Source organism: Cygnus atratus, chromosome 8 (assembly GCF_013377495.2).
Source record: "Cygnus atratus isolate AKBS03 ecotype Queensland, Australia chromosome 8, CAtr_DNAZoo_HiC_assembly, whole genome shotgun sequence".
In the NCBI taxonomy this organism is placed as follows: domain Eukaryota; kingdom Metazoa; phylum Chordata; class Aves; order Anseriformes; family Anatidae; genus Cygnus; species Cygnus atratus.
The window spans coordinates 10954957-10967978 of record NC_066369.1 but is presented as its reverse complement, the minus strand read 5'-3'; the positions used below and the strand labels follow the sequence as shown (position 1 = coordinate 10967978).

Here is a 13022-nt window from a genome sequence, read left to right as displayed (position 1 = left end):
TGGAGCGATTTTTCTCCCTTGTTTTTCACATTTCGGCTGCTGAAGCTCATTTCCAATTTCATTTCAGTTCGTTTTAGTTGACGAAGCTTTTAAAAATGCCCCTGGAGCAGATTTAAAGGGGGGAGGAGGAGAGGCTGGACCTTCCCCGGTGGTTTCAGAACCAGGTCTTTCCCCGAGCGATGAGCGTGGTGCTGAAACCGGCTCGCGCCTTCCTGGAGCAGAAGTGGGTCGCACGGCGTGATGTGGGTCACGCTGTGCCAAAAAAGCACACCTGGGAGGGTTAATGAGCAATTAACAGGTGCCCATGTCCAGAAACGCCCGTGTCCAGAGCAGGAGGGTGTTCAGAGCATCCTACTAGCAGTGGTGTCTGTGCGTACAGAAGCCTGGCCATCGGGAGAGGTGATGTGTTTTATTAGAGCAACCAAAGGGCTTGGAAAAAGCAGACAGAAGCCAGGTTCACGTGCCTGAAAGCTTGCTTGTTTTTTTCCAGCCACTTCAGTTGGTCTAAAATTAATCTTGGGTGGCTGAGCCCCTGCTCTGGGCCGTGTGGGTGCCCTGGGACACTGGGTTGGCCAGCAGCAGCTCCAGCAGTGTGCCCTCCTTCGTGGGAAGGATGTGTGGGGTCATCGTTCGGCTGGTGGGTGGGAGAAACATCTGCAGTGCCACCACCTCGCTTCGGGGATCTGTCCGACCCGCCTTGTGGCAGAGCTCGTGATGTGCCCTGTCCCCCCGGCAAGGACAAGGAGCACGTCACCTTGCCACAGAGGAGTCCCATTCTTAGCAGCGAATTTAGGGCGCGGCGGAGGGCTGCCCTGGAATCGCATGAACCTTGCCTGGAGGCTCCTCGCACAGGCTCCCGAGCCCTTCAAAGCAATCTGGGTTAGCAGAGGACTTTGCAGCCAGGGCTGGTCCGAGCTCATGGGGTGTCCGGCTGGCGCTGGAAGCTGGGGAGGTGCTGGTGAGGTTGGGATGTCTCCATCTCCATTGCTCCATCTCCATCGCACCCTCTGGGCTCTGTAGGACCAGCTCGGTGAAAATGCGTTTCCTCATCCCTTTGGGACGCGGAGACACAAGGAGCAAAAGCTGCAGGTCCTGGGGGCTGTTTGGCACAGGGTGTCCTTCCACTGGTGTTTGGGGAGTGCTGGATTGTCCCGCTGTCACCGCAGGTTGCTCCAAAGAGATGAAAGCACCCGCGCTCCTGTCGCTCCACTGCACTGCCAAGCGGCCGTGCTGTATCGATTATTGATTTTAATCTTACAGACAATTTAACAAAGCAGCTCTCCCGACCTTCTGGGTGCTCCTGACTTCAGTAAGCCCCTCTTGGCTCTCCCACCTGCCTGTGTCAGCGTTTAGCGGGGGCTGGGGCCTGGCCAGAAGGTGTCACCGCGACTGCAAGCCCTTGGCTCCCTTGGGATCGGGCCCTGGGTGGTGTCGGGGTGAGGCTGGGGCAGGCTGTGCCGCCCTTCTGCAAACAAAACCAGCCTGGTAAAATGGGGAGGGGGGAAGAGGAGGGCACGGAAACGGGCTGTAAGAGCCTGCTTTGGTGCTGGGAGGGTCTGGTGCCAGGAAACCGAGCCGCCTTCCCGAGGGGCGCTGGGCCCTGCGTGCCTCGGGGAGCGGGGCAGGGAGCGAGCGCTAATTGCTCAGCGCGCCAGAGAGCCGCTCTGGCCTGTAATTAGATGGATTAGTGGAACAATGACCCAATTTCCCTCGGTTTTTGGATTGCTGCAAGCAGCCCCGAGGTTGCTGCTGCCCTCTGTCCCACTCTCCTCCCCATCCCCTCCTCTCCTCCCCCTGCTCCTGCTGCCTTCTCCTCCTCCTCTTCCTCACCCAGCCCGGGTGGGATGGGCGGCCACGAGCTCTGGTGACGCCGTCTTGTGCTGTCAGTGTCACCAATCCCCCCGATTCCTCCTACACTGCGAGCACCTCGGGTATTTCCACCGCTGGCCCCGGTGCGCTCTGGCCCCCTTCTGCCCCAGTTTGTTTTCCAGAGATTGGGAAATTTCTGTGTTTTAACAGAAAACCTCTGGAGCCCTTCCTGTGCCTTCCAAGGTCATCAAACTTTCATCGCTCTATATTTTTGAATGTATTTATCTATGGGGGGGGATTGCTGGGGGTTCCAGGGTTGGGGGGCTTTGGCCGGCCACAGCAGCCCACGAGCTCCTGTTGCAGCATCCAAGGGGGTTGGTAGCACGTGGGCTTTGGGAGGTGCTGGATCCCTGCACCCACACCGGGTCCTGCCCGTGGGACCTCGTTCCCTGGGTGGGGAACGCTCCACGGGGCCCTAACCCCGCTCTCTCCATGTCTGCCCGCAGCATCCTCGCCACGGCCGGGACGCACTTCAACACGCACGTGGACCTGCGCACCCTGCGCGCCGTGCGCGTCCTCAGGCCCCTGAAGCTCGTCTCGGGCATTCCCAGTAAGTCAGACAATCCCAGTTCTCCTCCCAGGGCACTCGCATCCCGTCCCTGCCTCCTCCAGACTGAGGGGACCTTGTTTCACCTTGGTGATGTGGGGTGGAAATTGGGGAAAGGGGGGGGGAAGAAGCTGACGGGTGACAATGGGAGGTGACCAGCCGGTGTCCCCAGGTGGCACGTCCCCTCCGGCCCACCGGTGGCGTGGTGCCCCCTGCCAGCTCTGGGGTCCTGCTCCCTGGCCAGAAGGCTGTGGGTGGATCCTTCCAGGACTTGATTCAGGGGAGATTTCATCCTTTTGCAAGATTTCCTCTGCAGGAACGGGGATAAATGAAGAAAGTAGGCTGCTGCCGTGGCTTCCCTCCTTGGGCACCTGCTCGCATTGCCCCGAGGAGATGCTCAGCTGGATGCCCAGAGCTTTGCCACCACCTCCCCAGGGCCCTGCAGAGGGGACCGTAGGGGTGATGTGCTGCAGGAAGCAAGCAGTTTGGGGTTCTGGGGATGTCGTGGGGTTTATTCCAGCGATGCCCAGGTGGTGCTGGGGAGCTCACCCTGACCCAAAGGCTGTTGGCAAGGTGGGAGCTGGGGTGCCTGGTTCTGAATAGCGTGTGCTGAGCTGAGCTGGGCTCTTCCTTTTCCCTCCCAGGCCTGCAGATCGTGCTGAAGTCCATCATGAAGGCCATGGTGCCTCTCCTCCAGATCGGCTTGCTGCTCTTTTTCGCCATTCTCATGTTTGCCATCATCGGCCTGGAGTTCTACAGCGGGAAGCTGCACCGAGCCTGCTACACGAACAATTCAGGTGAGGAAGGCAGCTCTGTGCATCCTGAGCATGCAAAAAAACAAACAAACAAACAAAAAACCAAAACAAACAAGCAAAAACAACAACAAAAAAGGTTTTCTCCATGTAATACATATGCCCCTGCTTGCACGCAGGGTGCATCAGTTCCTCGTCGTGCCCTGCTCTGTCCCCAGCCCCCCCGCATTTGTGCTCTTCTCCTCCCTTACCGCCGCGTCCTTTGGCTCTGCCCTGTGCCCGCAGGTGAGCTGGAGGAGCTGGACCCCCCCCACCCATGCGGGGTGCAGGGTTGCCCCCCGGGCTACGAGTGCCGGGAGTGGATCGGTCCCAACGACGGGATCACGCAGTTCGACAACATCCTCTTCGCTGTGCTGACCGTCTTCCAGTGCATCACCATGGAAGGGTGGACCACAGTCCTGTACAACGTGAGTGGCGAGGCTGGGGTGTTCTAGGGGTGTCTGGGCGTGGGGACGGGGTGCTGGAGATGGCAGCTCCTTGTCCTGACAGGCTTTGAGATCCTGAGTGATGGGGATGGTGTCAGCGCATCCCATTTGGGTGGGAGATGGGAAATAAGGTGTGCGTTACACGTCCCAGTGGGCAGAGGGGATGTCCTATCCCAAAGGGCTCGGGAGATGGGAAATAAGACGTGTGTTACACGTCCCCATGCGCCAAGGGGATGTCCCCATCCCAAAGGGCTCTGTCCCCATCTCCGGGCAGCTCGTGCAACCCATCGCAGAGAGCAAAGCCCTGCGGTGCCTCCCGCCTCCGGGCTGTGCCCACAGGGCATGGCAGTGACATGGGGACTAAGTGGGGAAGCAGGAGGAGAGGTGCAGGCCATCACATGGCCCCGGCTTCGTGGCAATGGGCTCTGTGAGTTTTATTTTATGGGCTGGAAGCAGCCGTGCCGGTTTTGTTCCCAGCCTAATTTCAGCACCGCTTCCAGCGTCATTGCACCAGGAGCGTCTCTGTGCCCCGGCTCCCGTAATGCCTGGAGGTTTGCAGAGTGGCGTTGCTCTGCGGGAGGCAAATTGCATGGCTTGTGATGGGGAGACGCACTTCAATATTTGCTGTACTGTGAGCAGGAAGGCTGGTTTGTAACCCCAGCAAAGGCTGTGTGCTGCAAGCGTCGGGACCTCGTTCCTTTTTATTTGTGCTAAGGGATACGGGTTGGCATCCATGGGGCAGATGGACCGCCCAAACCCAGGATGGGGGAGTGTTTTGTGGCCAGGGCTTGGTCTTGCCATGAGGATTCATTTTTCCTTACCCTAAAGGAGCTGTTGGTGCCTGGGTCTCGCTGCTTTGTTGGGGTACGGGGCAGAATTGAACTACCTGGGAGGTCAGACCAAAACCAAGAGCATTTCTTGGCCACTTCTGGTACATCAGTGGGATTAGAGACTTAACCACGGTGCATAGTGCCCAGGATAAGTGAGCAGAGGTGATTTTCCCCTGCAGATCTGCCTTGGACCATGGGCAGCTGCTGCCCATAGCCCGGGCAAGCCCAGCCCTTCCCCTGAGCGTCACTGCATCCACAGCCCTGCTCCGAGCCCTCCCGTCCCCACAGCCATCACACCAGGGGGGATGCATTGATGCTAATTTGGGGTTCTCAGGGATGCTGGGGACTGGGTGTCCAAATAATTTTCCCAGCACCAGGCGCATCGGTGGCCAGCTGTGCTCTGTCATCCTGTCCCCGACGGCCAGGACCGCGCGCTGCCTCCCCTTCCCGCTCCTCTGCAGAGTACCAGCTATTACTTACCCTTAATGGGAAGTATCAGGGACCTTCCTCGGCTGCTAATTGAGTGAGGACTTGGGTCTTGTTGGTAAAACGCTGCTGATTCACTTTGCACGTCCCTCGCCCTCCCCCTGTCTTGCAGGGATGCAAAGGCTGCAGGCACTCGGTCCCCGCACGCGACAGCAGTCTGCAGGCAGCAAAATGGGCTTAGGACCCTTTTTACGCGAAAAAAGCAAACATGGAGGTGTGAGCAGGCGTGTGCATGGGGGGCTGTGTTCCCCAGGGGGTGCTCGCTGCCTCCAGGTCTGGGGGGGGTCAGCCAGGGGGTCTCTGCCTTTCCTTGCTGGTGTCAAGTGATGGGACCGGAGTCCCTTCAGGTGAGCGAGGCAGCCTTGCAGGGGAGAGGAGGTGGCAGGGAAAACGCTTTGGCAATCTCTCAAAGAAATTGCTTACTCTAATATTCCCCCGTGTAGCTGCTTCGTGATTTTAAGACCCATTTTCCCCCAATTTTGCCAGGTCTAGAAGCGCGGCTCTCACAATTTGTAGAAAGCGTCGCGGAAAGCTAATCAGCCCCGCGGTGCTTTCCATGTGTGTTATTTCGCGGTTGCGCTCGGCTTTCGCCTTGTTTTCAACAGCCTTGCCTGCGTGAAAGGCAGGCTTGCTCTGCAGAAAGCAGTGTGCTTGTGGGGAGGAAAAACAAGCCTCAAACTGTGGGGTATTGGTGTCTTTCCCTGGGAGCACGAAGGGTTTAATTCTCTTTTTTTTTTTTTTGAGGTGGGTTTTGGTTGGTGGTCCCTCTAGCTGTCCAAAATGGAAGCTTAGGAACATTTTGCTTTTGCTGCTGCTGGAGCAGATCCCCCTCACCTGGGGTGCTCTGAAACCAGACCTGATTTCTGCTGGGACCACAGGGAAACCCACACTGGCAGAAGGGACCCCTGTCCTGCCTCCCTGCCCCAGTGGCACGGGGATGCTGAGCACAGTGGGGAGATGCTCAGCCTGGTGAAAAAGCAGGGAAAAGAGCTTGAAATCATGACTTCCTCCAAAAAAGCTGGCTCTGAGGGATGTGTTTATTCACCAGGATTTGTTTGTTTGCTCCTGCTCCGGAGGCGCTCGGCTGCTGTTTGCAGGTAGCAGGCAGGAGCGCGTTTTCGGGAGCCACTGGCAGCCACTTCCCCGGCGCTGCCGGGAGCTGGGGTTTGGGGCAAAAACACCCAGCGAGGGCACCCGGTGCCTGCACGGGCTGGGGAACGTGGCCTCGGGATGGGGTTTGACCCTCTCCTGTCCCAGCTGTGTGCTTTGCCCCCAGCACTGCTGGAGCTGGGGACGTTGGCTGCGAGGTGCAGGGACAGCAGCCCATGGCCAGGTGTCGGTGCAGGACAAGAGCATGGAGAAAAAAAACTCCTTTCCTTGCTGGGGGAGGGATGCTGAGGTGGGAAAAGGCAGCCCCAGTGAAATGAGGGTGGCTGGAGCAACCCAAGGCAGACAGAAGGGTTGGCACAACCCCGGTAGCCATGCCGAAGCTGGGTCGTGCAAGCAGCCGGCTCCGTTTTTGCCCAGGGCCACAGCCATCAGCACTAATGGGTAAAATCCTTCTGCCTCTGGAGCAGCACTGGAAGAGCATCCGTGCTGCTAATTAAAAATACATGGCAAGGGAGCAAGCAGGCCACAGCTGCTTGCTGTAAACCCCAAATCCCTCTTGCAACACAAGAGGTAGGACTGGGGAAAAAGAGGGTGATAAAATACAGGGGGGTGCCACAAGACCAACGTTTTTGGCACTGGCAGGTCCTGAGCATCGCTCAGGTGCATTTAGCCCAGTGCCTTTACAAGGGAGAGGAGGCAGAGGGAGGGATACTGGTGAGTGAAGGAGGTGGGAGAGGTGTCAAAAGGAGGAAACCTCTCGGTGCTTAGCCCTCCATGCCCTGGGACACCGCCAGGCGCTCGAGCTGGAGCCCTCGCCAAGGGGGAAGGAGTCCTGCTGCGTGTGCTTCAAATTAAAACAAACCAAAAAACCCGGCTGGGGAGGGATGAAAATTTAATCGACGTGCTGTGCTCTCAGCAGGCGTAGACCTTATTACCTCCGTGGCTATTTTGGGGGGGCCAGGGCAGCCGAAAAGCCCCCAGCACCACAGGACAGAGCCCCTTCTGCTCCTTGCCTGCAACTTAACCGCAGGTTTGAAAGGCAAGCGAGGGCTTCAGGAAGGAGGAGTTGAGGAAGTTCCACCCCAAAGGCTTAAAACCATCCTAACTTTTAACTATTTGAGCTGTTCTTCCCCCACCCCAAGTTTGCTCCTGGTCGCTGCGCCCTTCTAGGTGCTGCTGCATGCACCCCGAGCAGAAACGGGCAGAAAGCCGGGTTTTTTTTCCCCTCCTGGCTCGGCTCTTTGTTAGCACTTAAAGCCAGACCCTCTCCAGCTTGCCAAATGTTCCTGCCTTTTTTTTTTTTTTTAATGTGTGTGCACGCTGAAATGACACAGCAAGAAACAAACTGTGTCTGCTGGATCCACAGATTCGCAGGCATGTTCTGTCGCAAGCTGCCTGCCCACACCCTCCGCCTTCCTGCCAGGGAAAGTCTCTGCCCTGGGCCGGCTGCTGAAGGCAGCAGAGGCTGGGATGCTCTGGCACTGCCCAATGAGAACGGGCAGGGGTTCTCAGTCCCCTCCTCATTAAGCCCAGAGCCTCTACTTGCCTTTCGCATCCCAGCAAAGATTTCCTTTGCAGCCCCTGGAAGGCGGTGCTGGGGTGCCTGGCCGTGACTTCTCGGCAGATCGGAGTTGAACGGAGCCCAAATCAGTCTCCATGCCCATTTCAGGCATTTTCAAAACACTTATTTTTTTCAAAATGCTTTTAGCGATTTTTTTTTTTCCGAGTCAAAAATTTAGAAAATAGAAAAATGAAATATAGTGGAATTTGTTTCCCCGTTTCTCGTTATTTTCCCCTCTCCCCATTCCTTCCCAGCAAGACGTGTGTCCATGTGCTTCAGCCCTCACTGAGCATCCCATGTCCTGTTTTGGGGACCCCTGCCTGCTCCCCATCCCCTGTCCCCCCGGGGTCTGCATGGTGCTGTGGGCACAGCATAGGGGCACCCACCAAGGGCAGGATGCGGCCCGCTGGGGGCCGGCCCTTGCTCGGTGAAGGAAATGTACCAATTTCCTCATTAACCTAATTTGGAGAAGAAAAGCATTTTCATTCAGATCTTGTACAGCACCGGGGTCGCTGATGGATACCAGGCGCGGCTGGCGGGGAGTGAGGCATGGCCCTGCATGCGGGAGATGAAATTACTGCTATTAAAGGGAAGAAGGAGATCTGTTACTGCGCTGGGGAGAGCAGCAGCGGGTGTCAAGGTCTTGAGGGAGCTTGGTTAGGTCAGGGAATCTGCTGAGGGATTTTTTTGTCTTTTCTTTCTGCCGGATTGCGATGCTGCTCCTGCTGGTCTGTGCACGTTGCTCACCTGGATGTGGCTGCGGTTTGCAGGGAGGAGCGGGGCAGGGATGAGGAGGGATGGCTCCAGCCACCCCAAAAAGCCATCAGGAGATGCCAAACCAGGGATCTGGTGTGCGAATCTTGGCATGGCAGTGGCTTTGTGTGCATTGTCCCACCAGCGGTGGGCACTGGGGAGCGGTGGGGAAGGGAGGCACAGCGCCCACCAGAAGCCTCCTGAGATGTCCCCTCTGCTCTTCAGCCTCAAGCCCCCTCCATGCTGGGGAGAGAAGGTGACACCGTGCACAGCCCTGGGTTACATCTGTGCATAGACAGTGCCCCGTGCTGCGCGTGTCCCCAAGCAGGTGGCTGCCAGTCGATGGCTGTATATCACCCCAATCGAATTACCTGCTGTCTCGCTCCAGATTCGAGCAGAAATCATGGAGGCTCTCCTAATGCAGATGAATTTTGACAGGGGAGGTGGCTGCGTGCGGGCCACCGGGGTGTGCAGGGCGGCTGTGCGGGTGCTGGGCGCAGTGACCATCTCCAACAGAGCAAAGCTCCGCTCCTTCCCCATCCACCCATTGCCCTTCCTCTCCTTCCACTTTCTGTCAAGCCACCGGGAAATAAGGACTAAAGGTGCCTTGCAAAGGCAGAAGGCTCTTTCTGCTTATTTTTGGGTAGGAGAAATTGAGTTTGTGGTTGTTTTATTATTTCCCCCCTCCCTACAGCAAAGAAATCCTAAAGTTTCCTATGCGAGCACAGCCTGAGGGAGGGTACGTGTGGGCTGCAAGCCTGTGCTTTGCATTCGACGGCGGGATATATTTAGACTTCTTTAGATTTCTGGCCCCCGAGTGAGACCTGCTTTTGCAGCTCCCTGCGCCTTTTCCTGCCCTTCGGAAGCACAGGGGCTGCCCAAAGAGCAGAGCTGGTCCCTGGGGTGCCCGGGTTGCCCGCTGGGGTGGCTGCAGGGCTGGCTCCATCACCCCTGGGGACAGAGCTCCATGGGGTGGCTTGGGTCCGTTGTAGGCTGAAGGCACACGTTGGTGTCTCAGGTATTCCTGAAGGTGGTAGTGAGCATATTTCTTGGGCAGGTGGCCATGGAAGAGCATGTGTGGTGGTGTTTTGGGTGTTGAGGTGTGTAATGGGGTGCGCAGGGCTATGGGGGCGTCCCATCCCTGGAGGTATTCAGGAGACTTGTGGGGAGGAGACCGAGGGACTCGGTTAGTGGGGGTACATGGCTTGGACTTGGTGATTTTGAAGGTCTTTTCCCAACCTAAATGGATCTAAAATTCTATAATAAGAAGGTGGTAGCTTTAAAGTGAAGGGAAGAACGATCAGCCATCAGGCAGTGCCTTGGTTTCCCAAAGGGCTTGCGAGAGCGATGGGACCTGGTCTCCAGCACGAGGCCGGAGGCAGGAATGAGGAGTTTCTTAATTTAAAGGAGTTGCAGCTTTTGTGTAGTCTGCGGGTTAAAGTACCCATGGTGTGTCTGCACTACTACATATGATGGATGACCAAGGGGAAGAACCTATAGCAAGACGCAAGGGGACTGGGCTGATGAATTACTGACTGGGGAAGGACATTAAAAACAAATGATGCTCCAAAGGGTTGGGAAAAAGGGGCTGCTTGGTAAAAAGAATGACACCTTTGTGCCAAAGAAGTTGGGACATGCCAAAACTGAAGCCAACATGGACCTCGTGAAGGATGCTTGAAGGGGCAGTAAGCGGTTCCTTGCTCTGCCACTGGAAGAAGGTGAAGCGAAGGCTGGGGATGTTGGGGCATGGTTCCTGTGCTGGATGGGCATCTCGCCCCAGCTTTTGGTGAACACAACCACGGAGGCAACCAGAGGCTGGGCAGCATGACCAAGAGCATGGCCATGGCCCCAGCCCATGGTGTCCATCACCGTGGCGCTGGGCATCGCCTCCCCCCGTGTTCGGGGGGAGCTGGCACACGAAATGGCAGGTCTGGTAACGCGTATTTATAACAGCTCCGGCATACTGGGGGAGGCACCAGCTGACTGGAGGAGAGCGAATGCAATGCCTATATTTAAAAGCGGGGGGAGGAAGGAAAAAGTAAGGCAGGCAGGAATAAGGCTGCGAGCCTGACCTCAATTGCATGCCATTTCGGAACAGATTTTGGAGGCAAAAGAGGAAAATGAATCATGGGTTTGCCAAAGGTAGGTCATGCCGGGCTAACCTGGCAGCAGAGGACAGGTTTTCTAAGTGCAGGAAACGTGCAGAGCTTCTTGTCGTAGTAGGGCTTTTGCTATGGGAAAGAGGTGACGAAGAGGAGCTGGTGGGAAGGGAGCAGCTCCGAGGTGGGGCTGGGTGGGGTTTTGGGACCTACTCGTGGGTTTTCATGGGGATGAGACGTGTGTTGGAGGAGAGTGAAGACACCCCCTAAGAACCTAGGTCGTTGTGGTTGGAAGTGCCAGAATGGAGGTGGAGGGGCAGGAGGAGAGAGGTTTGCCATCAGGATGGTGAAGGCTCACAGCATTGTGCCAGGATGCCCTGGGACCCATTGGGATGGCTCGCTCGGGTCTCCTGTGGCCAGGGAAGATGAACATTAACCATGGGCTGGAGCAGGGAAGGGGCTACTAGGAAATTAGGGAGGGAGAGGCAGTCACGTAGGAGAAAACTGGGGGAACCTTGCTTTATCTAGCAAGGTGGAGGCTGGGGATGGCTGTGATCGCTGTCTGTAAACACATCGAGATGGGAAACGAAGAGCTATTTAAGCCAGGGGCTGATGCTGGCAAGAGAACAAATGGATATAAACTGGCCACAAATAAATTTAGGCTGAGAGTTAGGGCAACCATTAGAGTGTCTGCTTGAGGAGCCTTCCAGTGGGAATAGTGCGTTATTCACGGGCTGGTGTGCTTCAGCTTTGGGGTGGAGAGGTGGCCACTATGGGCTAGAGAAGCAGTGGGAAATGCCGAGCTCCTTGGGGAATAAAAGGACAAATTCTGGCCATTGGAACAGGGCAGTGCTGGTCCCCAGTGCCACCAGTTTAGGCTGTGCCTGCAGAGCACAGTGGTGTCGGGGCGCTGCTGGTGTCGTTGGCTGGTGACCCTGGGGAAATCGCCCTGTGTCCAGCCCTTGGGGAAGATGTCTTGTTCACCTGTTAAAGACTGAGCTATTTTGCATCCCCTTGGGCCTTGGGGGAAATCCCCTGGCTTTCAGGCAGGGGCCAGTTCTGAAGGGGACTGATCCCAGCACGGTGGCAGGTACCCAATGGCACTGTGACAGCCGGCTGGAGTCCTGCGTGGGCTTGGTCCAAGGGGTGCACAGCGCCTTCAAGGCTGATGCCTTGGAAAATACAGCTGTTAGAGAGCAGTGGCCTGGAGCCAGGACTCAGGGGGAGGCCTGGGTGTCCCTGGAGGGTGGTAGTGAGCGTTGGCTGCATAAGATTCCCATACACCATTCCCAACTCCTTGTGCTCACTTCTGGCACCAAGGAAAGGGGCTAGTGGTGGAGCGGGGCTCTTGCAGAGAGCAGGACCTTGAGAAGATGTGTGGTGCCCCTGCTGCCAGAGGAGGAGGGCGATGAGCCTCCACAGGTGCTTTCCCCGACCCCAAAGAGGTGCTCACGGGATGGGGCGAAGCCAAGGCACCCGCTCGGGGTGCTCAGGGAAGGGGCTGGCAGGCAGCACCGGGGGGCTCTGCCCACTGCATCCCCCCCGTGTGCTGGTCAGTGCCAGCAGCCAGAAAGGCTGGTGTCCCCTGTGCTGGCACGGTGGGGACACCATGGTCACCGAAGGAAGGCTTGAGCATGGTGGCTTTCTCCTCCCTTCCAGGAGATGGGCTCTGCTCCTGTGCTGGCCGGCGGGGAGACGTAGTGCCAATGAGTCAGACGAAGATGAGGGCTTAATTAGCACGGGGAAGGGGAGGGGGGGGGAAGAAGGAGAGAGAAAAGAGAAAGAGCCTTTCATTGCAACAAGATTGATGCCACCTCCCCCAGACAGTCACGTTCTGCCGCATCACCCTCCAGCCCGGCGTCATGTGCGCGCTGCCTGGCGCCCGAGGACAAATGGGGCCGGGGAGCGGCTGCAAGGTACGGGGGGGCACTGCCTTATTAAAAGCCCCGGTGAATAATTGCCTGGAGCTGCAGCCTGCTCCTTGGGGCTGGGGTGGGATAACGCAGTGGGGTGACAGCAGGAGCCCATCAGGTTTGGAAGCACGGCCATAATACCCGGAGGAGGGTGGTGTGGTCGGTCTGGGGGGAGAACTGCCACCCTCCGCCCCGGAGCTTGCCTCAAATGTAACCTCACACCTGTGTTTTCTTTCCCCTCCAGACCAATGATGCCTTAGGAGCCACCTGGAACTGGCTGTACTTCATCCCCCTCATCATCATTGGATCCTTCTTCGTCCTCAACCTTGTCCTGGGAGTGCTGTCGGGGTAAGCGAGACGCCGTCCTCCTACGGGCTGTGTCTGAGCCCCGAGGCTGGCCCAGCTCCGCTGTGCCCCCCAGGTCCCTCTGTCCCCTTCCCCTTCCATGCAAGGGATTGCTCCAACTTTGGCTCATCTCCTCTGCTCCCCGGGGAGGGATGCCAGGACTGGGACCTCCTCCAGTGTCTTCCCCCTTCCCCGTGGTCTCCGCACCTCCCGGTGCAAGAGGGGTTGCTTGTTTATCGCCCTCCTTGGAGATGCTTTGGTTCTCCTTCCTG

General features: G+C 57.4%; 1 protein-coding gene across 1 annotated transcript in view; it reads left to right on the top strand.

Moving 5' to 3' along the window:
* CACNA1E (calcium voltage-gated channel subunit alpha1 E) overlaps window positions 1-13022 on the top strand; it is a 92460-nt gene that overhangs the window by 32379 nt on the left and 47059 nt on the right. The window contains exons 6-9 of the mRNA XM_050712143.1: window positions 2316-2419; window positions 3061-3213; window positions 3454-3635; window positions 12650-12753. Of these exons, the coding sequence (XP_050568100.1) occupies window positions 2316-2419; window positions 3061-3213; window positions 3454-3635; window positions 12650-12753 (543 nt within the window). The remainder of the gene's footprint in view (window positions 1-2315; window positions 2420-3060; window positions 3214-3453; window positions 3636-12649; window positions 12754-13022) is intronic.